Genomic DNA, 25463 nt, shown 5'->3' with positions numbered 1-25463 from the left:
TGCTTCAGGACGACGGCCCGGTGGATGGAAACAACCCACCAGCAGCTGCGTGGTTCCTGTCGCATCTGTGTGACATCAGTCCAGGGGCTGAGACGAGGGGTCTCCCTGGATCCCTCTGCAGACTGTTCCTGACATGGCTAATTCTACATGCAAGTGCTGTTCTACCCTGAATCAGAAAGGTCTCAGGGCGCCCTGCCCGGCCCTGCTCATCTGCTTTCCCACAGCTCACTCTCATGGCCGTGTTTCGTGAGGCATTTGAGTGATGGGCATCCCGTCCCTCAGCCCTCTCAGGTTCCCTCCTGGCTGGGACGGCATGGAGGCCTCGCCAGCCGCTTCTCCTGGGCCTGATGCTGTTGGGTGTCCGGTCCCGTCCTTCCCTCCTGCCCTCCCTTATGCGATCCCACATCCTCCCCTCCTCCCGTGACAGGAAAGATGAGCACCCAGGATCCCGAAGGCCGCGTGTTTGCTCCCGTGAATCTGAGCCAAGCTGGGCTCTGCCACCCCATAAGCCTCCACCCTTCCCGAGGCAGAGCCCCCCCCCCGATGACTGAGTGGCCACTGCCGCCTCACGCCGAAGGTGCGAGGGCCCAATCTCCCAGGCCTCTTCCCATGTGGTCTGCTGGATCCTGACGCCCTCCAGAATTCCCAGGGTTCTTTCTGGTGCCAGAATGCTGGCCCCCTGGGGTTTAATCCGGTTGGGTCTGGCCAGCTACCCCAACCCCCCGAAACCGAATCTGCTTCTGATTCTGCCCCCCGGGGTGTCGGGGCCCCTCCCAGCACCTCCCCATCTGCAGATGGTCTTCACGCCACCGGGGTCTTTCCCCAGGCCCAGAAGAGGGGCATCACTGGCTGGCGTCCGGCCGAGGCGCCTCTCCCGACCGTCACCAAGGGGGAGATAGGCACTCCAACTGGACACTCGACCATCCCCCAGTTCTCCGCCTGTCGGTGTGCGGAGCGTGAACACGGCAGGATTTTAACTCCTCGGACAGAGGACCACAGAGAAGAGTAAAAACCTTTATTTGGAAACGTCGCCAACATGGACACAGTGAGAAAAACACAGGAAGGAGTAAAAATAAAACTAACAAGTAAAGAGAGTCTTCAAGAAAATGTAGAACCGATCTCTCCCACAAGGAAAAGGAGCTTTGCCTTGATTTTAATGAAAGACATCACTTTGTGCCACCTGATGTCGCGGGTGCCCAGGCCTCTGTAAACGGGGGCGCAGACAGGATAGCACCTTTGTTCTGGGGGTGTGCAAGGACAAGGGGTTGAGGCGTTGCTGTTTTCTGCTTTTCTCTGGAGATGTGGTCCCCGTGTCCTCTGCCCTGAGCTCTCGGCCCTGGGGCTGTGGGAACTGAGGTCCGGGGTGAGCCAGGAGAACCTCGTAAGAAGGTGTCGACTCCTCGGGGTCTATGTGTAAAACATCCTCTCGACCTCGGCTTTCCAAAAGAGACACGTTGTCCACCATCCCCCATGAATTAACTACTGGGCTCTGATGTTGAGTGTACGCGAAAGGCTAAGTGGAGAATCCTGTAGAATCAGCGAGAAAAACCAAGCTACGAGGAAAGTGGGGAGGGGAGGCAGGGCGCAGCTGACCCTCCAGAAGGGAGAGAGAAACGATGCCTCGGGGCTGGGGGCGGGACGGGGACATTAACTCCGCAGTGGGAGGGGACAGGGGCAGTTCAGGTGCAGGGGGAGGGACGCGGAGGGGTGGCAAACACAGAGCGGCTTTTCAAGCTTTTCCTTTAAAAAACTCTAGCTAATGGGTGGCCAGGAGTCCTGTCACATTTTTCCTCTCGTGGCGATGGGGAGGGCCGCCGGCTAGCCCAGCGCCACCTTCCGGGACACCGTCTGGTAGAGGACGCCGCGCAGCAGGGCCTGGTAGCTGGGCACACGGAACAGGTGGCGCTCGCCATAGGCCACGTCGTACTCGGCCGTCTTGCCCGTGACCAGGACGCGGACGTGCGGCTCGTTCACCTGGCTGCCCACCACCACCACGAAGACCTCAATGCCCGCCCGCTGGGCCTCCTGCACGGCCGTCTCGATGGCCGCCGCCGTGGCCCCCTGCGAGTTGCCGTCAGAGAAGAGCAGCAGCCTCTTCTTGGCCGCCCCGGACGAGGCCTCGCGGTAGAAGCGGGTCACGTAGCCGAGCGCGTCGACGACGTCGGTGGCATCGTTGATGAAGCCCATGCCGTCGACCGTGCTGGCCAGCACTGTGTAGTTCTGCAGGAACTGCAGCGCCGCGCGCTCCGGCCGCTGCTGCCCGGTGCCGCTGTACTGCGCCACCGAGACGCGCACGGGCTGCGCCGGGTCTGCGCGGCCCGCCGTCAGGAAGCGCTCTGCCAGCCGCTTGGCGAAGCGCTTGGTGATGTCGAAGTTGTGGCTGCCCACGCTAGCCGAGCCGTCCAGCAGGATGGTGATGTCGGCCGGGGAGGAGAACGTGACTGCGGGCGGGGTGGCCGTCAGCGCTGGGCTCCTGTCACCTCCAGACCCTCCGAAGCCCCCTCCTCCCCAGGGCCCCTCCTCCAGGAGCCCCCTCCTCCCCGGGGCCCCACACCCCCAGGCACTCACTCGGGCAGGTGTAATCTGGACACTTCTTGTCTGTAAAAGAGAAAAACCCCACACAGCGTGAACCCAGGGACCGCAGGGACCCCCGTTCCATCCAGACTCCCCAGTGAGAGGACACCAGAGCATCTCCGTGGAAGGTGCCGTGTGGTTGTGTGCACAGGGGACAGGGGACAGGGCTTACTGCCTGGCCAGCCCCTACCCAGCCCACTCTGCCCACCAGGAAAGGGTGTCCCCTTATTTAAGACTGGGCCCTTGAAGTGATGGGTTGGTCCCTCAGGAACCATTTTGTGGTCCTCACACCAACCCAGCGAGGGGTGGAGCAGAGCCTTGGCCCCTTCTGAGAAGGGGAAACCGAGGCTCAGAGAGGAGGAAGGGTGGTCTACAGACACCCTGTGCCACGCTGTCCCTGGCTGACACGACCATGCGCCCATTGGGTGGGGAGGGGGCCTGGAGTCTGAGCCCAGCAGCCCTCTCTCGCTGTCGACCTGAGCACAGAGCTGCCTGCACTGTGGACTCGGCTCTGACTGCTGGGCTGAGCCTAATGGACATGTTCTGAGGTGGGCGCCTCTGCGTGGTCCTGGGCTCCAAGGACACCACTGCACGTGTGCGTGAGTGCACATGCTCAGAACATGGTGGCACGTGTGCTCACAGGCTCTAGGACAGAGAACGAGAGACACGGTGCAGCCCACACTCCGGGGAGCACCTGCATGGACCCTGGGCCATGTGGGAGCCGGGCCATGGCATCCTAGAGGGGAGTGTGAGGCAGCTTGTGGGGAGGCAGACGTGTCTGGCCCCTGTGGCCGGGAGGTCACAGGGAGCTGAGAGTGGAGGGTGTGTCAGACACTTCGAGGCCGCCTCCTGGCACAGCTGCGTGGGGCGCTCGGCACCAGCTGCCCCTGCCCGTGCCCACCTATGCAGATCTGCGTGGTGATGTTCTTCAGGAAGGCGTCCTCCAGCAGCTCTGCGTAGTTCTCCTTGACGAGCGAGATGCCCGGCCGGCCCTGGGGTGCTAGGCCTTGGCAGGAAATGACGTTGAGCTGGTCGGAGCCTGCGACGGAGCCAAACACGTCCTTGATGCCCACGGAGACCACCTGTGGGGGAGGGACAGGTGTCGGCGCGGACCGCCGCAGAGGAGGTCCCCCTACATCCCAGGGTGCGAAGGGGACAGTGTGTGGTGTGGCTGGCCCCACCTGGATGTCAGGGCCGCAGAGCACGGTGAGCGGGGTGGTGTCCCTCTGGGTGTCTGAGCGGCCATCTGTGATGACCAGGGCGATCCGGGTGTTCTGGGTGGGCGGCAGCAGCCGGCTACGTGTGTACTGCAGGGCCTCGCCCGTGAACGTGCCCCCTGCCATCCACTGCAGCTTCTTGATGGCTCTGCGGGGCCACAGCATGGTCAGCGCCCGGGCCTGGGCCACGGCCAGGGATGGCACCAGGGTCAGGGTCAGGGCCAGGGATGGGGCAGAATCAGGCCTATTGTGGGATCAGGGGTCAGGGTTGGCCTTACCCAAGGTCAGGGGTCATGTCTGGGATCAGGGCCAGGGCCGAGTTGCACAGGGTGGGGTCAGGGGGTGGGGTGGGGTGGGGTCTTGGAGACGACACGGCTGCAGGCGTGCGCGCAGTCCACTCACTCCTTGAGCTCCTGAGCGTTCCTGATGTTGGGGTCACTCAGGACCACGTGCTCCTGCATCTGGTTGTGGCTGTACTGTACCACGCCCGCGTGCGACTGCCCGGGCTCAAACTGCGTGGGGGAGATGCTGAGGTCAGGAGCCCCCAGGGGTCCCAGTGGCCACCCGTGCCCGCTCCTCGGCCAGCCCTTCCATCCACCATCTGTCCCAGGCCGGACCGGCCCACAGGCCCTGAAAGTGACTCTCATGCTCTGGTGGGTTGGGGTTTCTGGCTTTGGAGAAACAAAGTGGCCCGTCTGCGACGGCCCCGGGGACCCGGCCCCTCTCCAGCCCACTGTCAGGACAGACCCCTGCCTCCCTGGGAACCACCACTCCCAGATGACGGTGGCTGGGGGGCCGCCTCACCTTGACCAGCTCGTCCCTGCTCAGCCGGTCAATGACCTTGATGATGAAGTCCTTGGCAATCTCGAAGTTCTGCAAGCCGATGCTCTCGGAGCTGTCCAGTACGAAGAGGATGTCGATGGGGCCGCACTTGCACTCTGGAGGGGGAGGGGTGGGGAAGGTCAGCCCTCAGGGCCTCCCAGGACCCCCACTGAGAGCAGAGCAGCCCCTCGGGATGGTGGGCTCAGCTGGGACCCCAGGCCGTGGGGAGGACGGACTGGGCAGGTCCTGTGGCTCCTCCCCACCTGTTGCTGGTCGTGTGAGTTACTGGGGAGCTGGTGGGGGCCTGTTATGGGGGACGGGGGCTGGCACCCCGGGGCCATGACAGCACAGGTGATGGTGCGAGTGCCAGCTATTGCTCCACAATGTGCACTGAGAGGCGGCAGGCCCACCGCCCGGGGGTCATTCACTCAAAGGCTAAAGACACACGAGAAACATTGTAACAAGTGAGAAGTGACACTCACCACAGCAAGCTGGAGAAAGAGGAGAAACAGGACATTACACACAGTCGAGACCCCGCATCACATCAGAAATCAGAAGGACGCACACCCTTAGCCATCCCTCACCCCTCATGGACGTCCTGACCAAGTGGACCATTCTGTCTAGCGCCTGGACCACCTTGCCGGGCCCCCACCCCCCTGGGGACTCCCTTGTGGGTGGGCCCATGTCCGCCCCTCCTGCTCGCCTCCTCCCAGCCAGTTGAATAGATGGCGGAGCTGGGGCCAGCGGGACGTTGCCCTGTCTGACTCCAGGATGGGAGATACTCACAGCACATTTTCATGATGATGTCCAGAATCTCGCATTCCTGGGGAGGGGAAGAGACACTGCTGGACCGGCTCCTCTCCAAGCCAGCGCTGCCCCAGCTCTGGGGGTGAGCCCGGCCTGTGGCCACCCTCCCCTGGGACCATGGTGGGGCCGGGTTTGGGCAGGGGGTTCCTCCTTCCCAGGGTGCCACCTGCTCTGCCTCTGGGGCCCGGGCACCTGATGTGGTCATGACATGTGGCCATCACGTGCCCCCCCATGGCCATCACGTGCCCCCCGTAACCATCACATACCCCCATGGCCATCACGTGCCCCCCGTAGCCATCACATACCCCCATGGCCATCACGTGCCCCCCGTAGCCATCACATACACCCCGTGGCCATCACGTGCCCCCCTGTAGCCGTCACATACCCACCATGGCCATCACGTGCCCCCCATGGCTATCATGTGCCCCCCTGTAGCCATCACATATCCCCCGTGGCCATCACGTGCCCCCCACGGCCATCACATGTCCCCCGTGGCCCTCACGTGCCCCCCGTGGCCATCACATGTCCCCATGGCCATCACATGTCCCCCTGTTGCCCTCACGGCTCTTCACCCCACATGAACTCTTTGGCCAGAGTGGTCGACCCCCAAGGACGTTATAGACACCCAACTTACGTCCGGCCCCGGTGGTCCTGTGTGCCCTGGGGGTCCCTGTCAGAGAAAGGATGAGAGAAAGGCTGAGGCTGGCCACGTGGCCCCGCTAGCTTCCTGGGCTGCGGGTCTGACGGGAGCCCTTGGGCTGACCCCCCAACCCTAGGAGCCGTGAATGCCAGGGCAGTCGAGGCCTCCGCACGTGAAGGGTTGGCAGAAGGGTCCGCCCACTCTGACAGCTGTCCAACACTCGCCCTTTCCTGGCAGCCAGTGGGTGGGCTGGCCGGGGCACCCACACTTGCCGCCTGGGTACAGTGTCCTCTCCAGTCTAACAGTGCTGTTAGACATCACCTCTCACCAGCTGACTGGCCCCTCCTTCTCTGCCCCCTCTTGACCCCCTACACGCCCCTCGAAACTGTGTGTTCCCTCCCATTCCACCTGTGAAAGCCCCAACCTTCCCAAGACCTTCCCAGAGACTCGCTCCCCAAATTCCTGCCCACCCCCAACCCCGCTCCAGGACCCTTCCTGCCCCCGACCCTCTGCAGCCTCAGAATCCCAGTGCCCCCACCCTAGCTGGCCACGCCGACTCACCGGGGGGCCTTCGGGTCCCCGATACCCCTTCGCTCCTTTGACGCCGCGGGGGGAAACGTCGTTGTTCTGGAAGGAAACAGTGTGGTGTTACCAGATGACCACGTGTGGCCAGACCACCCGCTGCGCGTCTGTCTGCTGTCTCCTCGTCCCTCAGTGCCCTCCCACCGCGCCTCAGTGGCCCCCACGGCACACGGCCACCTCCCTCCACGGCCCTCCGCAGCCGCAGACCCTCAGGGCCAGGGCTGACTCAGGATTTCACCACATGCTGGTGGGCTCTGCACTCACGTCCTCTCCAGGGTCCCCGGCTTCTCCTTCATCCCCTTTGAGGCCGGGGTAGCCTTTGGTGCCCTGCGGGTGACACGGGGGAGCACGCGGTTAGTGGGGTGCAGAGTCCATGGGCAGGCGCGTGTGCATGGCCGGGGGCTGCTGGGGCCCTGGGCTCCTGGGGAAGGCAGGCCTCTGGGGGGCGGCAGTCGGAGCCCACGTCTCTGCGTTTTGGCTGAGCTCCTGGGGCCGCATGAAGCAGCAGGGTGGCTTCACCCAGGAGAGGCTTCCTGGCTGTTCCTTTTCTTCACAAATTTTGTCTCTTAAATCAGCTTTACTAAGGTACCATTTACCTGCATTTCCTTCCCATTTTAAGAAGCAGAAGTTTTCAAAGGAAAAGATAAAGATAAAGGAGACGCTGTCTGCCCCCAATCCTGGCACATATCTCCTGGGGGAGAAACTGAGGCTGAGAGCGGGCCGGAGGACACCCTGAGATTTAGGGGAGCCTGGGGTGTGGTCGCTGGGAGCTGGCCCTGCCCCTGTTTGCCCAGAGGAGTGTGTGGGTCACCAGGCACCCCTGGGCCGTACGAGGCACCCACAGGCCAAGACACGAAGGGGAGGGCCCACGGCGACGAGCCTGGGCTGGGTGTGTGTGTTTGTGCATGTCCTTGGATGTGTGTGTGCGTGTCTCTGCACACGTGTGCATGTGTGTGCGCACACCAGTAGTCCAACGGCGCGTGTACTCACGTTTATCCCGGGAGGGCCCCTGCTGCCTGGATAGCCCTGCAGGGAAGGCAGGACAGTCAGGCCAGGCTCTGCCGGGGGATCCCTGCCATGGATCCCCGGGCCAGCCCTGGTCCTGGGTCCAGCCCGGCCGGCCCACGTGTGCCCGGATGGCCAGAGCGGGTGCTGGGACGGGAGTTGGGGCACTCACGGGGAAGCCGGGGAAGCCCTCAGTGCCGTTTCCAGGGGGGCCATCTTCTCCCTGGGGAGAGCAGACCGGGTCCTGTCACCAGGAACCGCCAGGCCCGGACACCGCTGGACAGCGCAGGCACAGGCGCGGAGCCCCAAGGGGCCCTCATCAGCCTGGGAGGCAGCTCCCTGCCAGGGGCTGCCTGCCGGTCCCACGCCCACCTCTCCTGGACCTCAGAGTGGGCGGGGCAGGAGAGGCGCCCCCGTGCTCAGTGCCCACAGCAACCACGGACACTGATCACGGTCACTGTCCAGCCACTGTGACCAGGACCCTCAGTTAGAGCCCAGGCCTTCCGGCAGCCCCACCCAGGCCCTGTGCCCTCAGGACGGTCACTCACCCTTGCGCCCACCAGCCCGGGGTCTCCGGGGGGTCCTGGAGGCCCTGGGGCTCCTTTGGGGCCCTAAGGAGGAGACAAGTGGGTTTGGGAAGAACATCCAGGCAACGAGCAACGCTGGCTTGGAGGCACGATGCCTCTTGGAGGGAAATGAAAGCGTGAATTAAATAAAATACCGTGTTCTCACTCATCAGCACAGCAATGATTAAAAGAAGGATTTCCAAACAGACAATCCTGGGGCTGGTGCACATGGAGCTAACCAGGACCCCGAGGGGCCTGCGGGTCCACATCTCCCGCCCAAACCCCACCCAGGGAGGGGCCCCAGGACGGGAACAGAAACGAAACCAGGACTCATGGGGTTGGCGACATTACCTATGGGGTTGGGAACTCAAACTGCCTGAGAACGAGAGCTCAGAGAAGCGCGCGGATGTGACCACAGGTGCGGCCGGGGGAGCACACGTCAATAATGTTTTGAAAAATCATTAAGATTTTAGGAAAATGCTCATAATGAAAAAATTAAAGAAAACCTCATGAAGCCAAATTTGTGAGGCATATTATTATTCATATTTTTTATCTCTGGTGGTAGTATTTTAGATTTCAATTCTCTTTTTTATTTTTTTCTGCATTTTCCAAATATTCCAAAAGACACATATACCATAAAACGAAATGAAACATTTATACGTGTAAATGGGGCGGGAGCTCTGCCCAGTCCGAAGGGCCCACCAAGGGTGGAGGCGATGGGGTCTGGTCGGGGCTGGCTGCTTCTGGGGCCGGGGGCAGGGAGGGCTACTCACCTCGAGCCCTGGGGGCCCCTCGTCGCCTCGGTATCCTTTAGGTCCAACGGGGCCAGCCTCGCCCTGCAGAGAAGACACACTGTTGGACCCTCTCTCTGCCCCACACCAGCCCTCCTGGCCCCAGACCCCGCCCTGCTGGCTGCTCCATCCACTACTCTCCGTGGGGTGGAGTTCCTGCCTCTCTGGGTCCAGGGTCTCCATCCTGCACTTCACGGACAACCCAGCCAGGCCCAGGGAGGAGGGCGAGCTTGCGTCTCACGGAGCCGGCCCCTCCACATCCCACCAGCCACCACCCTGGACTCAGAGGCCTGTCCCCTGGGCCCTGTCATTAGGTTGGCGCTTCCTCATGAGGCCTTTCTTGGCTGGCCCCTTCTCACAAATGTGGACAACTCTCCATTATCCGGCGCATTTCATCCACCAGCTGTCAGCCAGGAGGCTGCTACCATACTGCTGCCCCTGCCAATACCCTGCAAGAGCCCAGCTGCGGCTGTGTTCTCACGGGCCTCAGGCAGCGTCAGTGTCGCACACTTAACCCGGGGCTGCACACAGTGGACTTGGGGTTCACAGACTGGGGCCCTGAGACCCTACCTTGGGGACACAGAAAGGGGGGACAGGAAGGAAGATGAAAGAGTGAGGCCCTCAGTGCCCCAAGCCAGGCCAGCAGGAGGCCAGAGGCCATGTCTGACAGTGCCTCTTGGTCCCCCCCACTCACCCCGAGAAACAGGAAAACCACGACCCGCAGAGAGCTGACCAGCCTCTGGCAGAGTTTCTGCAGAGCTGCCTCAGCAGGGGGTGGGGTCACCTGGGACCCAGCCCGAGGCCCTCACTCCTGGTGGGCAGCACTGGCGTCCACACGGGGAGGGAGGGGTGGTCCCCTCTATGGGGCGGGGAGGAGCAGTGGGGGTAGGCCTGCAGAGCGCCGAGGTTCAACCAAAGGAGAACGGGAACCCTTTCCTCCATTTCTGGATTGCTCAGCCGCTTTTTCTTGGGATTTGGAAAAATGCGTTTCCCAGAAACTTCCCCATGGACACTCTGGCGTCGGAGCCGACAGCCTGCAGGGCCTGGAGTCGTGGGGGCTGTGACAGGCTCAGCAGGACGTGAGAGTCCTGGGGGCAGAAGTGGCACTGAGGCTGGGAAGCTGAATGTCCAGTGTGGACAAACCTGGGTCCAAAGCTGCCTGACTGCCCCCCCGGCCCCCCAGGTGAACAAGTGCCCCTGGGCCGGGCAGCAAGAGCTGGGTCACAGGCGGGAGGGCCAGAGCCTCCTCTGCAGTGAAGCTCAGGGCAGCTTCCTGCAGGGCGCCCCCAGCAACACTGGGGTCCCACTGCCCGGGGGGCCTCCCTCTCCCTCACACTCGGGCAGTCCCCTTTTCACAGCGACTGTCAATTGCTCTGAGAACTGGAGACACAAACAAGCAGGTGCTGTCGGGCTGCTCAGAGGGAACCCCAGTGACGGCTCCTGCTCCTAGTGTTTTATGCTGTCAGTGTCGTGAACGACTTCCCGAGTGACCCGCAGGGGAAGGACCAGCACCCGGGCTTGTCCTGGCAGCATGGCCACTGAGGGAGAGCAGTCAGCCGCCTTGGGTTCCTGCCCTCCCGTCCGAGAAAGGCCGGAGGGCAGGGAAACGTCACGGGCAGCAGGATAGGCCGGCCTGATGTGCACCCACCACGAGGCCACCATGATTACTGTCATTGGAACTGGGGCAGGACTGGGAGGAGAGAGGGCATCAGCAGCTGCTCCAGAAGGAGACGTGCAGATAAGGGGGTTCAAAATATGATGAAAGTGCATTTTAATCCCCGGGAAAGACCGCTTCTGCCACCAATTGTGTTGTGACAAGGGGCTCACTATTCACAGAAAAAGTCAAGCCAGGTCAAGCCCACCTCACTTCCAACCCTACAACTTTACTCCAAATGCATCAAAGAAATAAGCAAAAACTGCAGTAAACCGGGGGAATGCACTTGGAAACTTGTAAAGGAGCGGGACCTCCTACCAACCAAATGCCACAGACAAAGTCAGCACGCAGATGACAAGCAGAGAGATAGCTGCACCCAGGACAGGGGCCTCATGCCCATCAACACGGGAAACACGGGCTCCCCAGGAAAATGAACAACCGTGGAATAGACAGAAAGAGCACACCACAGCCTGGAAACCATGAGACCATGCTCGGCCTTTCCCACCAATAGTCGAGCAAACCAAGAGAGGACACGGTTTTCACCAGGGCGGAGCAAAAACATACGTTTGAAGTTTGATAACATCTCATGTTGGCAAAGGTGTGGGTACTGTCTATTTTACACTCTCAGGGGGGAATGTACGTTGGGCCTGTGTAGACAGACAGGTAGAATTATTTGGCAAATATCAACACACACACACACCCCGATTGGCCAAGAAATTCTGCTGCTAAGAATGTATATTCTGGATATAGCCTTGAAAGTATTTCAAGATGGATGGGTGGGTGGATGGATGAGTGGATGGATGGATGGATACACATACACATACATAGATGACGGGTGGATGGATGGATGATAGATAGATAGACGATAGAGATGGACGGATGGATGGATGGAGAGAGAGATGACAGAAAAAGGGTAGAGACAGATGATAGATAAATGATAGAAATAGTTAGATGATGGATGGATGGATGGGTAGATGAGTGACTGGCTGGGTGGATGGATAGATAGATAATAGATAATGGATAGATGGATGACAGATGATAGATGATAGACAGATACATAGATACATGGATAAATAGATGATAGATAGATGATGGATGTATGGATGATAGATGGATGACAGCTGGATGGGTGGATAAGTGGGTGGGTGGGTGGATGGTTAGATGATAGAGAAAGATAAATAGATTGATGATAGTTAGATAGATAGATGATAGATAGATGATACATAGATGAATGATGGGAGGATAGGTGGATGGATGGATAGAGATAGATGGGGAGACAGATAGATGAGCTAACAGAGAGGCAGATGGACGTTGGTATTTATTACAGTATTTTTCTGTGAAGCAAAATACCAGAGACAATCTATACACACGTTGAGGGGGACAGATGGGCACGTCGAGTAAGCTCACACAGTGGGAATCATGGAAGTGCGAAGGAGTGCCGGCTCTGTGAGCGCCGACCCGGACAATCTCCAGGATGAATCAGACATCACAGTTGGATGCTGTTTGCGTAAACTGCAGGCATACGCCCCACTCTCACACACGCCATGCTCTTCTAGAAGGATTCTAGAAGAAACTAAATTTTAGAAGAAACTAAACATTGCTACCTGGGTGGGGGAGGGGACGGGAGAATCCTGCTTTTCCATGAGTGCCCTCCTCCTGTCGGAGTTACTAATTTTAACCTTTTCTCTCCTGAAACAAAATGAGGTGGGACAACTCCATTTACAGGAGTCTTTGAGCCCAAAGAACTTCTAAGTCTTATCTTATTTGAGAGGCGTCATCCTCCCTTACTGCCAAGAGGGAGGAGCGCCAGAGAAAGTCAGGAGCCCGTGGCGCGGCGGCAGCTCCAGGCCCACCAGGGGCCTCCTCGGCTCCCACGGGCCCCACCGCCCCTGGAGACACCGTGCTCCCCAGACAGAGGGCTCCCGGCCAGTTCAACTGGGATTACGTGAGAGGAAAGTGTTCCACTGAGCTGGGCCCTGCCATCCCCAGATGGTCCGTGTTATTGCATAAACGGGTCCACGCCCGCCCCTTTCCACCCCACCCTGGAATGGGCCCGAGGTGCATTTTTAATGCTCCATCAGGAGACCTGGCAAAACATCTCTGCCCTACTGTGGATGCTTCTTTTCTCTTATTTTTTAAAATTCCTTTTTTGCTAAAACTCCAATTTCAAATTTCTCTCCACAAAAAAAGCCACCAAAGAACTGGAAGCCACGAGCCAAGCCCCACCAGAGCCCGCGGCCTGGCCGCCTGGACCCGGCCCCATCTCCCAGCCCGCTACTTGGAGCTCTCCGACCCCTACGCGGTGTTGTCCCCTCCTCCTGCCCACTGGGGAGTCCCCAGGCCCAGTTCAGAGGTCACTCCTTGTGGTCTGCCCGGACCCCGCCCTGCACAGTCCAGCAGGAGGACCTTACCTCATCCCCAGTAGGAGGGAAATGGGGACGCCCAGCGAGTGGCCCCACCCGGGAAACCCCCATCGTAGGAGCACTGGGCACACAGGCCGGGGTCCAGGCCGAGGTGAGAGGATCCGGCCATCTGAGAGGGAGGTGGTCCCCGGAGAGGGAGGTGCGGGGAGGAGGAGGAGGAGGCAGGGTCACAGAGGGGCCCCTGGACGCTGCAGACGTCCCCCACTCTGCCCCCGTGCGTGGTATCCCTCATGGGGTCCTTGCAGGAAGGAGACAGAGATGAAGCCCCCAGCCCTGGTGACGTGACGCTGCGCTCTGGAACCAGGGGCCCAAGGCTGGCCGGCATCCTTGCTCCCCCATCTCGGCACAGCCAGGGTGACAACCCCCCAGGGCCACGGTGCCCAGGCGGGGGCTTCCCTCAGAGCCCTCAGAGCTGCACAGTCACCCCAGGTCCCCGAGGCCCGGTGAGCCCCTCTTTGCAGAGGCTTCAGGGCACAAGAACCCTGGCTGGAGGCCTGAACAACAACCGTCTCCCAGCGACAAGGGGCAGGAAACAGACCCTTCAGAACAAGGAGAGGACGAAGCCTCCATCTAAGGCCACGAGCCCAGTGACTGAAGATGCCCAGGCCTGATGTGAAGGTGGCCCCCAGGCAGGGCAGCACCCCGAAACGCAGGGCCTCCAGGGGCACATGGACCCTGGGGCAGCCCCACCCTGTGGGGACCCTGGGTTTTCAAAGAAGAGCGGTCCCCACCAGCTCCACGGGAGGCGGCCAGGTGGGGCTGGGCCCTTGCTGGACCCACCGGTGGGAGCCCCCGCCTGTGGCCTCGTCAGCCCCACATCCTCACCACACACAGGGTTCAGTTCATGCCTGGTGTTTATTTGTGCATCATGTCTTCCCATCGGACTGTGGGCCCCTGAGGGCAGGACCAGGCTCGCCTTCCAGCACTCCCCCTGGGGTTGGCCCAGGGCTCCAGGGGGACCCCAGACCTCTGCCACAAGGCAGCTGGCCCCCAAGGGCTCCATGACACAACAGAATGTGGCCACTTCAACAAACCTGCCAGCCAGGTTTGACACTAGCAAATCTACCTCCAACCCGGATCTCACACTTGGGGTCCACATGCTGAGCCACCCTCTCCCTTGCCTGCTGTCTCCTGGGGACTCAAATGCCCCGCCCCCACTTTGGGGTCTCTGATGTCGCGGGCTCAGTCCTCCGTGACCCCACCTCACACGCACCTCCACCTCGATGGCTCGCTGCCTCCATTCCCCACTGCCCTCCTCCAGCGCCAGCCCAGCCAGGTTACCCTCCCCACCCCCCTGGGGACAGAGCCCTGGGGCAGCACAGGCTCCTGCCCACTCAGCTCCGTGCCCTGGTGGGTGCTCCCTGGATGACAAAGGGGTCCCTCTGTGAGTGCTGGGCGTCTGAGAGCCCCAGGCGCTGGGCCTGCCCTCACTAGTCTGCATCCAGCCACCCTGGATGGCCCCAGCCCCCAACCCTGCCACCCGTGCGGTCTCCCGGGTTTACCCCCTGCAGGGAGCCCCCCGAGTCAGAGGTGGAGAGAGATGTCCCCCTAAATTCATGAGCTGCTGGGAGCATTTCCGCTCCAAGATCCACATGGCAGACCTGGCTCACACGTGGATGCCCCCCAACCCCCCAGACAGCCGGGCTTCCTACCGGGTCTCCGGGGACGCCGACAGGGCCTTCTCGCCCCTGGTCACCTTGGGGTCCAGCTTCACCCTGGAGAGGAACCAGCGGTGAGTGTGGATGCCGGGGGAGAGCGGCTGCCCCGGGCGAGTGGCCATTGCGGGAGGCCTGGGGGGTCCCAGAGCTGGGAGCAGCCTCTACCCACGGTGGGTCAAGGCCTTGTGCTTCCTGCTCCCACTTCTCCACATTTTTACCACATTTGGTCGGCCCTCAAGCGACTCGTGTGGTTTCTGGAGGCCGCAGTGAGGAGCCAGCCACTCCTCCTAAGGTGCGGCTGCAGCTCCCTACTTTGCCTCCTGTCCAGCGAGGCTCAGGAACCTCCCGCCCGCCCGGCCTCGGGGCCAGAGCTGCAGGCGGCCTGCCATCTAGGAGGCCCGGCCTGGCCTTCAGTCTCATCTCCTGACCTTGGCGTGGGGGGCCTTGGAAGGGCGTTGAAGCCATGTTATCCCTGCTTGGACGTCCCTCCAACCCCTGCATGGGGGCCATGGGGCTCTGGGGACCCCCAGGGAATGGGTGGGGTCAGAAAGCCAGATCTCTCTCCCTGTCACCTTGGCTTAGGGCTAAGCTCACTCTCCCCATTGGGACACCCTGGACAGGTGTCCAGAGGAGGTGCGTTCTGCCCGAGTGGTCACAGCGAGAGGGACCGCACGGCCTCTGCAGTGTCCTGTTCCGAGGACGAGAGGTGGCTTCACCTGTGTCTGCAGTGGGTAGAGGGCCGGCCCCCATCTGGGGTTGGGAGATGGCGTCTTTCCTCCTGACTCCCAGAGGGGCAGGGCCTGTCCCCCCCACCTGCCCCGGGTCCAGCAAAACCTTCCCAGTGACCCACGGGGCCAGCTTGGCTCCAGGACAGTGAGGCTGGGCTGCTGGGCCATCGAGACGAAGGAGCAGCAGCCATGGGGCCACCACGGCCTCTCCGCCGCTTCCCAACATTCCCTCTTGAAGTTTTAACAAAGGAAAGTTCTTCCAAAGAAGAATGCGAGCTCCGTCTGCAGAAATGTTTACGGAGTTGGTGGGGGGAATCGAAGCATTTAGAAGAGCCAGATGTGCGACGGGGAGGGCCTGGCTAAGTAAATTGTGTCACGCATGCAGCTGAAGAAATGACAGGCGTGCAGCTCGGTGAAAGACGTGGACAGGGAATGAACACACTGTGGGATGGGCTGTTGCAGATACTGCAACCGCGATCCTGCAGAACACGCCTTCACACGGGGACGAAACCTCACGGGCTCAGGGGCAGACTGTCTGTCTCGGTGACGATTTTAGGCGGTGGTGATGAGGGAGGGGGAGAGGCCTTGGCCCAGGACCCGGGCAGGAGTGCAACTCAGAGGTCTGGGGGGGCCCTCAGGGGACGGGGTCCCAGCTTTAGGAACAGTAACTCACCGGGTCTCCTCTCGGGCCCCGCACGCCCGGCGTCCCCCGTGGTCCCCTTTCCCCAGGGCCGCCCTGTGTGGAGAGAAGCAGAGGGAGGTGTGGGAGAGACTCAGACGGAAGCTCTGGATGTGTCAGCCCGAGACAACCAGCGCCGGCCACACCTCCACGTCCCCCACTAGGTGGTGGCGCCCAGAGCCCAGAGCGCCAGCCCCCGACTCACGACTCACTCTTTCTCCAGGGGGACCATCTGGTCCTGAGTTTCCCTGGGATCAAGAGGAACAAACACAAGTGTTAATTTGGAGGGAACTCTGCTTCGGTCTCCGGAATGGGGGCAGGAGGCCAGCCGTGGGTACTCACCTCGTCACCAGCCTCGCCTTTCTCTCCCGGGGGACCAGGCTCTCCCGGCTGACCCTGGGGGGAGCAAGATAGAATGGTCCACCTCTGACCTGAGCAGGACCTGGGGCTGCGCCTGGTGGCCCCTCCCCGGCTGCGTCGGGGGGCTGCACGCATGCTCACCTCATCTCCGGGTGGCCCTGTGTTCCCTGGCCTCCCAGGCTCCCCGTCAGCTCCAGGTTCACCCTGAAAAGATCAGAAGGGTCACGGGAGGCCATGCCCGGCCCAGTGACCCCACATCAGCACTCCTCACCCAGATTTCAGGCCGCTCTCCCTGACCAACCGCATGAGCCTTGGACACCGAGGACCCTCCCCAACCACCCACACCTCTCCACGAATCCTCGAATCCTCCAATCGCCTCCCCTTGTTGCCGAGACACCGCTCATGGCAGAGGCAAGCCCAGTTCTGGAAGGCGAGATTCCGAAAATCCGTTCCAGGAAATCGGACTTGTTAAGACGCATTTGGGGCAGAGTCAAGTTACCACTCCATCTTTCCTAGCACTTCCTGTTGCTGAAAACCCCAGAAAAATACTAGCAACAGAAAATTCTGCTTTAAATTAGACCCAAAACATCGTCTCCTCATGTTCCTTCTCTGTCAGCTTGCAAGGCCAACAGCATCACTGTTCATTCTAAGTTTTGATTTCCACGTGAGCAGATGGATTCTGGGACAGGATGGGAGCTGGGCTGTGGGGACGCTGCCTCAGAGACGCCGAGGGCGGTCTCCCCGTGCTGGACCGCCAGGCGTGGTACGGACGGGAAGTGTCTGAGGCTCAGCACTCCCCTAGGCAGACGCGCCTGCCAGCGGCTGTGGATGTCCCACCCAAACCTGTGTTTTCCGCTGTTCCCACCCTGGTCCCCGCCTGCCCAGGCGGAGGCCTGGCTCTCAGGGCGAGGGGAGAATCTGCTTCCAGAGGGATTTCTGATTCGATGCTCAGTGGACAAGGAAGCCCTGGCCCAGCTCCGGGGGGCTCATGTCACTAACCTTTTCTCCTTTCAGTCCAAATGCGCCTGCGTCGCCCTTGGGCCCAGGGGGTCCTTGAATGCCCTGGCGAGAAGACGGCAGAGGTCAGCCCAGGAGCTTACATGAGAGCCATCAGGCTGCACATAAACATGTCAAAACCCAAAAGGGCAGGTCTGCACGGGGTCCAGCCCGCAGCGGCTGCTCAGAGCGTGAGAAGAAGGGTGTGAGCCAGCGTTCACTCCAGTGAACTTCCAGTCTTAACTCGTGTGTGAGGAAAAGCAACTTACGTCAAATCCGGGCGAGCCCTTGCAGCCTGGCAGGCCAGGGTACCCCGTCTCCCCCTGGAAGGAGGAAGGCAGAGGAAGGTCAAGGCTTTTGGCTCCGGCTCACCCATCCCCCTCCCAGACAAGCCCCACCCTGGAGGATGCACTGAGCTGGGCCAGGCAGCTGGGGGTCCACTGGGACCTCGAGTTTGGCAGGACATGTCTCCTGCCTTTTACACCACCTCTGAGTCTCCCGGGAGGGTCCACACAGGAGACCCCTACCTGCCCGGCTCCAGGGTGGTACCTGGCTTTGCCCACCATCCCTTCCCTGAACCATGTGCCCCAGCCGCCAGCCCTCTCGACCACAGGGAGGGTGTTACCTTCATGCCGTCCACACCGTCGATGCCACGCTTGCCTTTCTCGCCCTGCCAGGTGCAAACAAAAGAAGGGTCAGACAAAGGGCAGACAGCACCCCTGCCCCCAGGGGGCAGAACACAGACCCGCCTGCCACACTCACCTTGTAGCCCTTGGGTCCCCTGGAGCCCTGCAGAGACAGGAAGGGAGGGTGAGGGGGGTGGTCCCCGTCGTGGGATGGGCTCCCCGGAAATCCCAGGGAGGTGGAGGAGGACCAGGGTATGGCAAGGAGGGGTCCCCCCACCAGCGCATCGTGGCCCAGCCTGGGGGGGGGCCGGGCAGCGTCGTCCTTGCACAGGTGAGGGGGCGGCTCCACGCCCCGAGGGACATGTCCCGAGGCTGCTCCTTACTCACCTTGTCCCCTCGGCTCCCTTTTTCTCCCTACACAGCAAACAGAGGAGGAAAGGGGGGCTGTTACAGTGTCCAGCGCCCGACGCCCCAGGACAGCTGTGATGGGTTTCCAATCAGCCCCAGGAAAGGCCGCCCTGGAAGAGGAGGGCAGACATACCTTCATCCCCTGGTAGCCGACGGGTCCGAGGTCCCCGGGCCTTCCCTGAAACAGAGGAGGGGGCGTGTCAGACACCCCAGGCAGGGGCAGCCCCCACACAGCCCGCCTCACCCCCCACCCCACTCAGGCCTGGTCAGCCAGAGAGAGGGGGCTGGCTGACCACTGGCCTAGGCTGGACCCTGGCCTCCCTGCTCTGAAGGCCCCCCAACTCCTGGGGGCCCCTCAGAGAAGCCCCAGGGAAGGGGGAGGTCAAGGGCCCCCAGGAGGAGGGGGGTTTGTGGGGAGACTGGCCGTGGCTGAAGCAGAGGCCCTGGGACTTTGCTGGCCGAGCCCCCCACCTGTGGCCCCACTGAGAGCAGGCCAGCCCGTGCAGAGGCCCAAAGGGCGAGGGGTCCGCCTGGTGGGATGAGCTAGAAGGAATGGCTGTGCCACGCGGCCCTGGCCCTCACCACCCACAGGGCCATGTCATCCGAGGGTCAGGCAGTAAGACCAAGGCTCTCAGAGACCAGACATCCTTCTGGAAACTTCCTCAGCCGACTTCCCAGCCTCAGGCTTAGTGCCCCCGCCCCTGTGGTCAGGCACCCAACACTCACGGGTTCTCCAGCTTCTCCTTTCTCTCCAGGAAGCCCCGGCTTCCCTCTCTCTCCCTGGAACACAGAGCGATCAAGGTTTATTACCAGATAAAGCTGGTGAAACAGACCCCCTACTTGCTCACAAAAAAAGCTTTAAAAAGACATTCCATCCTGCCTTCACCGTTCACGTGGTTTTCGGGCACCTTCCTCGTCGCCCGTGGCCCATCGTGGGGTCTGCGAGGTCACGTCTGCTCATCCAATGGGTCCCCTCCCTTACAACCCACCCGGCAGTGGGGCTGCCCTGCGCCTGCCCCACTAACCCCTGAATCCTTCCTTTCTGTCCATGCTGAGCCCTGTTCCTGTGCTGTTCTGGGCTCCCAGGCGGGCGGACAGGGTGGATCAGCACAGAAGCCCCCCCAGGGGAGGGGGCCACGGATTAGCTCCTGCGGTCGGTGGCCACATGGTTCCACGGCCACTGGACCTGATATTTTTTAGGAGAGGCCAGAAATCTGGACTTTCGTGAGCAATCTCCCAAGCTGTAAATATTGGCAACTATTTGATTTTCAAAACCTCCTTGTGTGAGCCACAGGGGCTCTCACTCCTCCACCTCGGGGAGGAGGCTGGACACGGTTGGACACCAAGCCCCACACCGCATCGGCCAAGGGGTCACCGACGCGGGGTCACCATGCCTGGACTCTCCCCGCGGCTGGGGGCGCCTGCTCAGCGAGGGGCCACTTTGCAGTCCCCACGCCCAGCCCAGAGCAGGTGCAGCAGGTGCTCAGGACAGCCCGTCATGTCCCTAACACTCGGGGGCCAGGCTGCAGGAACGTTCCTCCCACAGTCTACTCCATACCTCTGTCCCTCCCGCAGTGAGGCGGAAGGCGGCCACTCACCTCGTACCCGGGGTCGCCCCGTGGCCCGGGAGGTCCTCTGGCTGGCTGCAAGACACAAGGGAACAGTGAGCCCAAGAGGCCGTAGGGGGGCGGCCCCGGGGGCGGGCAGGGGGCCCACACTCACCTGGCACTCGAAGGAGCAGCACTGCGGGAGGAGGGACAGAGGAACACGTCAGAAACGAGGGCCCTGCGGACGCCCCGACCGCCCGCCCTGCCCTGCGCTCAGACTCCTGGCCTGGACGTGCAGGTGCAGACACCCGAGGAGGGTCCGGCGAGGAAGCCCTGGGGGGTTTGGGGGGATGGAGCTCTTACCACTTGCTCCACATTGTTTTTCTAAAAAGTGAAACGGAAAAGTTGAATTAATTTTTATTCACGGCCACAGGATTTCCCAGCACGCGGACCCCGGAGGCCAAGGCTGGACGGGCCACTCACGATCATGTCCGTGATGGTGTCGATGGTCTGGCTGATGACCTCCTCCGCGTCACGGCTCTGCCCCCAGTCGGCTGCCGTGAAGTTGCGCCGGTACGTGTGGTCCGTGGCGATGATGCTCAGACGCGGCTCCTGGGGTGGATGGACCGGAACGGGGATGACGTCCACACCGGCAGGGAGCCCCAGGCCCCCATCTCTGCCCCTCCCCAGGCCCTGTCCTGCGGTACTGCCTGTGTCTCTGTGCCCCCCAGCTGGGTCCTGGGCCCCCTCCCCAGCCATAGCCCCGTGGGGACCCTACCAGGTGGTCGGGCGTGATGGCCACGGAGAAGACTTTGATGCCCAGGTGCTTGGCCTCATTCACAGCGTCCTCCAGGCCCCCGCATGGCTCTTTGTAGCCCTCCAGGGGGTGCCCATCGGTCACCACGATCAGGTACTTGTTCTCCTTCAGGTGGGAGCCCCTGCAGGGCGGTGGGTGGCGGTGAGACCCGCCCCTCCTGGCTCCTGAGGCCGCCTCTGGCCCTGACCGCTCAGGGCCCTTGGGCCGCAGAGCCGAGACCCCCGAGACCACGGGCTCGATGGATAGCGAGGAAACCCTGGAGAGACCCAGCCCCAGCACGGCTCTCCAAGCACATCTCCTGTTACTCTGGACAATCTGTTTCTCTTTGTTAATCCAGGCAATAAAGTGGGCTTATCAAAAAGGATATGAAAACAGAGAGTTTTGTGGGATCACATTTCTCTAAAACACTATTTTGGAAAACTCACATATACCAGGGGAGGCAGGGTCCTCACCCAGCCTGGGGAGTCCCACCCGCGGGACCCCGGCACAGGCAGGTGGAGGGGCCAGCTGCAGACCTGCCCACCCCTGCGGGCGGGGCCCCGGGGCTGCGGCTACAGCCGGGAACTAATTCTCTTTCTGGATTAACCAGGCTGCTGCTGCTGCTCACTGCGGGAAGATTCGACTTGATGTGCGAAGACAGCAATGGGGGCATCGACTCCCCCACAGGAAACCCTTTCCCTCTGTGTCTCTCTCTCTGTCTCTCCATCTCTGTCTGTCTCTCTGTCTCTGACTGTGACGTCATCTCTGCTTGGCCAAAAGGGAGGCAGTGACTGGGCATTTCAGGCCGCCCCCACTCCCTCTGCTTTCACTGGTTGAGGAGACAGTGGACAGCTCGAGGGAGGGACAGAGAGGGACCCTTGGCAGCCATGGGGCAGGCAGGGTGGTGGTCACCAGCATGACCCCTTCGGCCACTGGGACTGGTCCCCGGGATCTTGGGCACCAGAGCTTGGTTTGCCAGTGGTCAGCCCCCAGGGCCTGGCGGGTTTGGTCGACCAGCAGATGGTCAGAAGGTGGAGCTCCCTCCCAGGGATGTGGGGCCTGTGGCCTCCCCACAGGCAGGAGCCACGCGTGGAGCCCGAGGCGAAGCCCAGGCCACGAGGGAGCCGTGCGTGGTCGGCCTGGGGCGCTCACCCGACGAGCAGCTCCTCCAGCCCCTTCTTGATGGCGCAGTCCGTGTAGGTGCCCTTGCCGAAGTACTTGACCCCGTCTATGCTGGCCTTGAGGGCGTCACGGTCGCTGGGCATGCGTGTGAGCCCACGGATGATCTCCACCTCGTCGCTGTAGTGCAGCGCGCCCGCGTTCCACACCAGGTTGCGGTCACACCGGTAGTACCTGTGAGCCACGCGGCGGGTGAGCAGCGGCCCTCCCAGGCCCCCAGCCCGTGTTCATGGCTGGCCTCCCCCGGGGTGGCCCCTCCTGTCCCCCGAGCACAGTCCACCAGAGGGCACGATGGCCACCATTTCACAGTGGACACACTGCCCAGCACCATCGCGCCCGAGTGGGGGGAGCTGGAGAGCCACCGGCTGGACTTCCCGAGTGGCCCTAAGACGCTGGGTCCCTGCCCTGGGGCCGCGCGTGGGCTAGGGGTGGGGCGTGGGGCGGGGGACCAGGAGGGCCGGGCTTCAGCCAGCGAGTGAGCAGCACGTCCCCTGATCTCCATGGACCTTGGGTGAGAGCAGTGTGCACTGAGACCCTGCTCCAGGACAGCAGGGTGGAGGCCACGGGGGCAGACCCTGTGTGGACGGCAGTGGGGCTGGGTGATGGGGTGGAAGGGAGGCCAGTTCTAAGGGACACCCTGGTGGAAGGTCCCCATGTATCTGACTGGCCACCCCTCTCTGCCCCGTGCACTGGCCTGGGGCTCTCAGAGGCTTGCTCTTCCAGGGCCTGGGGGGGGCAGTGCCTGCAGCCCCTCTAGCACTGGGGGGACCAAGGCCTCTGAGGTGATGCTAACAGCAGCAGTCACAGGACAAGCCCACCCATTTCACAGGTGGAGAGACTGAGGCACAGGGAGCTGGGTGATGGGGCCAAAGGCACCTGGAGGGGGACACTGGGCCACGCGACTCCCCAGCGCCCCCTCCGGAGGTGCGAGGCACACCTGGGCCTCCCCACACAGCGTCATGGACCCAGTCATTTCGGGTGAGTTTGAGGTTTCAGGTCCCATAGTGCCCCACATTGGGCAGTCCCCACCCTCCATCCCTGCGGCCCTTTCTGGTAGGCAGGAGGCTCAGGACCTGGCTCAGCCAGTCAGCGGGTCAGCGGGTCAGCAGGGACAGGGCGGGACTAGGGGTGGGGCCCTGCACAGGTGATGGGTGGCCATCCCCCAACAGCCCTGCCCCCCCGCCACGGGTGAGTCCTGTCCTGGGCCACACCCACCGCCCAAGGCTCCCCTTCCCCCCCATGCTGTGGATTCATCAGACAGACGAATGAGTGAGTGAAGGAATGAATGAAGTGAATCCCAGGAGCAAGCCCGGCCGTCCCTCCAGGCCCCTCTGATGGGGATGTTGGGACATCGGGGACATTGGGACATTGGATCCAGGATGTAGGCACTGACCATCACGTGGGCAGTGGTCAGTGTCCTAGTGGTTGACGAGGGGCGCCCCCTCCGGGCACCAGGGGGAGCTGCATGGCCTTGGGCCTACCCCCAAAACCCACTCCATTTGGGCCACAGACATGTTCCCTCGGCTGCATTTGGGGAACCGGAGCCCCACGTTGCAGCACTGTTCCCTCGGCCCTCCCGCTGACCAGAGCCCCCCAGTCTGCTCTACCACCAACTCAGCCCTTCTCTGGCCCATCTGAACCCCGCAGACACAGGAGACGACCTGAGTTGCCAGGCCAGCACCCGCCCTTCTCAGGTGGGGAAGCTGAGGCCACAGCAGGGGCGACACCCTGCTGGCCCGCCCCCTGGGCCCCCGGCCCCCCTCGACAGACTCCGAGAAACGCAGCAGACAAGGTCCAGGGCGCCCATCCTACCTGTCCCTCAGGTTGTCGATGAAGCGCTTGGTGAAGGACTTGACCTTGTCTACCAGGGCCCCATAGGGCTTCAGCCTCAAGGCCACGCTCTCGGAGGTGTCCAGCACAAAGAACAGGTCCACGGGGCAGTCTGGGCCAAGGAGGGGGGGAGGGAGGGCCTGCGGCTCACGTCCTGCACCCTTGCGGGCACACCGAGGCCACCTCTGCCCACCTTCCCCCAGGTGAGCCTCCCATCGGCCCTACTGGCCACCTCCTGGGCGGGTGAGCCAGGGCCCAGCAACCCCCACTACGCCGACCGTCTCTTGTCAAGGAAACTTGCCAGCCCCAGGACGGGCGGGTGACCGAGAGCCCCCCATGCGTCCTGAGTCCTGCTGGCTCAGTTCCACCACCCACTGGTCTGGAAGGGCAGGGCCCCGCCCTGGTCTGGAGACTAAGACTGTTCCCACTGCGCTTCAAGTTGAATTCAAACTACAGGGGCAGGACCTTCAGCAAAAGGTGCCCGAGGCCAGGTAATGACCGACTGCCAGGCCCGGAACCAGAGAGAGTTAACTGAGGTGGAGAAAGAGCGGCCTCCGCCTGTCGGGACAGCCGCTCCAGCTCTGAAAGCTGAGCCCAGGGTCATGTCCATGCTCCACCTCGCCAGGGTCCCTGTGGCCTCGCCCAGCCTGACTTCCCCTCAGGGACGAGAAGGGTGAGATCACACGAGCCTGGGGGAGCCCCTGGGAACTGGGAACAGAGTTGGCGAATTCTGAGCACCCCCAAGGCCCCCAACCCCACGTCAAGGGAAGGGGCCGAGGTCCCACTCAGGCATCACGGCTGGACGCGTATGGCCCCGGGCCCATCGCGCGGCAGCCAACAGCACAGAGTCCGAGATGCAGGAGTCCACTCACCTTGGAAAGCGACGGCCCTCACGGCCGCCAGCTCGTCCTGCGCGGTGGCCCAGCAGACCTGCAGCAGCAGGAGGAGCAGAGCACGGGCCAGCCTCATGTCACCGGCCTGCGTGTCACCATCGAGCAAGGGCAGGGGTCGGGTGGGCCGGCGACGACCGATGACGGACAGAGAGTTGTCTCTGCTCTTCTGCGGGCCTGGAGTTAAGCGGGAGGGACGAGGGCGGAGCAGGCGGGGGAGGAGGTGGGCGGGGGCCGGGAGGAGGGCCGGGAGGAGGGCGGGGGTCCCTGCTGCTCGGCGCTGAGTCACTGGCCAGGGAGCAGCTTGGAGCCCTGGACGCTGCTCGGCTAACGGGTCTCTTTTCCCCAGTTTGTGGGGACGTTTTCGCTCACAGAGCGCTGTGGCTCTCGTGCTAAGTAGAACAAAACTGCAGTCGAGTTTAAGAAAGAATGTGCGGCCCCAAACGGATGTCCTCGGCACATCGGGTTGTTCCCAACCCGGACATCTTCATGTGGGATTCATGAGCTGTGTCCACCCCAGCCCTACACTGACCGCTTGTGTCATGGCTGTTTGTCCAAATGTATCAATTCCATTGCTTGCTCGGATTTCCGAATTATTTTTCATGTAAATATTTCCTCACAGTTCAGTCAAATACATATCTGGAAAAGATATTTCACTTTTCACTGTGGGAAAACAAAATCAGCA

General features: G+C 62.0%; 1 protein-coding gene across 1 annotated transcript; it reads right to left on the bottom strand.

Annotated features, from left to right (window-relative positions):
- Window positions 1–1001: 1001 nt before the first annotated feature.
- COL6A1 (collagen type VI alpha 1 chain) lies at window positions 1002–24936 on the bottom strand. The gene is made up of 35 exons (XM_058523308.1): window positions 24761–24936; window positions 23871–24000; window positions 22032–22232; window positions 20862–21021; window positions 20567–20695; window positions 20447–20467; window positions 20259–20279; window positions 20135–20179; window positions 19263–19316; window positions 18670–18714; window positions 18516–18542; window positions 18265–18291; window positions 18128–18172; window positions 17772–17825; window positions 17506–17568; window positions 16648–16710; window positions 16489–16542; window positions 16359–16394; window positions 16141–16203; window positions 14734–14796; window positions 8987–9049; window positions 8196–8258; window positions 7820–7870; window positions 7633–7668; window positions 6907–6969; window positions 6622–6687; window positions 6055–6090; window positions 5400–5436; window positions 5096–5104; window positions 4596–4729; window positions 4194–4303; window positions 3756–3939; window positions 3476–3656; window positions 2569–2598; window positions 1002–2441 (listed from the first exon to the last, which is right to left on the bottom strand). Exons 1-35 carry the CDS (start codon window positions 24855–24857, stop codon window positions 1819–1821), a joined length of 3084 nt encoding a protein of 1027 aa, XP_058379291.1. The 5' UTR covers window positions 24858–24936; the 3' UTR covers window positions 1002–1818.
- Window positions 24937–25463: the final 527 nt, after the last annotated feature.

This window comes from Diceros bicornis, chromosome 27, assembly GCF_020826845.1.
Source record: "Diceros bicornis minor isolate mBicDic1 chromosome 27, mDicBic1.mat.cur, whole genome shotgun sequence".
NCBI classification, from domain to species: Eukaryota; Metazoa; Chordata; class Mammalia; order Perissodactyla; family Rhinocerotidae; genus Diceros; species Diceros bicornis.
This window is presented reverse-complemented; position numbering and strand designations above follow the sequence as displayed.

Bases quoted from the DNA above. Each gene is read 5' to 3' on its own strand.
- COL6A1 (XM_058523308.1), bottom strand. From the start codon at position 24,857: ATGAGGCTGGCCCGTGCTCTGCTCCTCCTGCTGCTGCAGGTCTGCTGG. The intron at 21,022-22,031 runs GTGAGCGCCCCA...ACCGCCCTGCAG, and splicing joins CTGGAGGAGCTGCTCGTCGG to GGGCTCCCACCTGAAGGAGA. The intron at 16,395-16,488 runs GTGAGTACCCAC...TCTTGATCCCAG, and splicing joins AAGGCGAGGCTGGTGACGAG to GGAAACTCAGGACCAGATGG.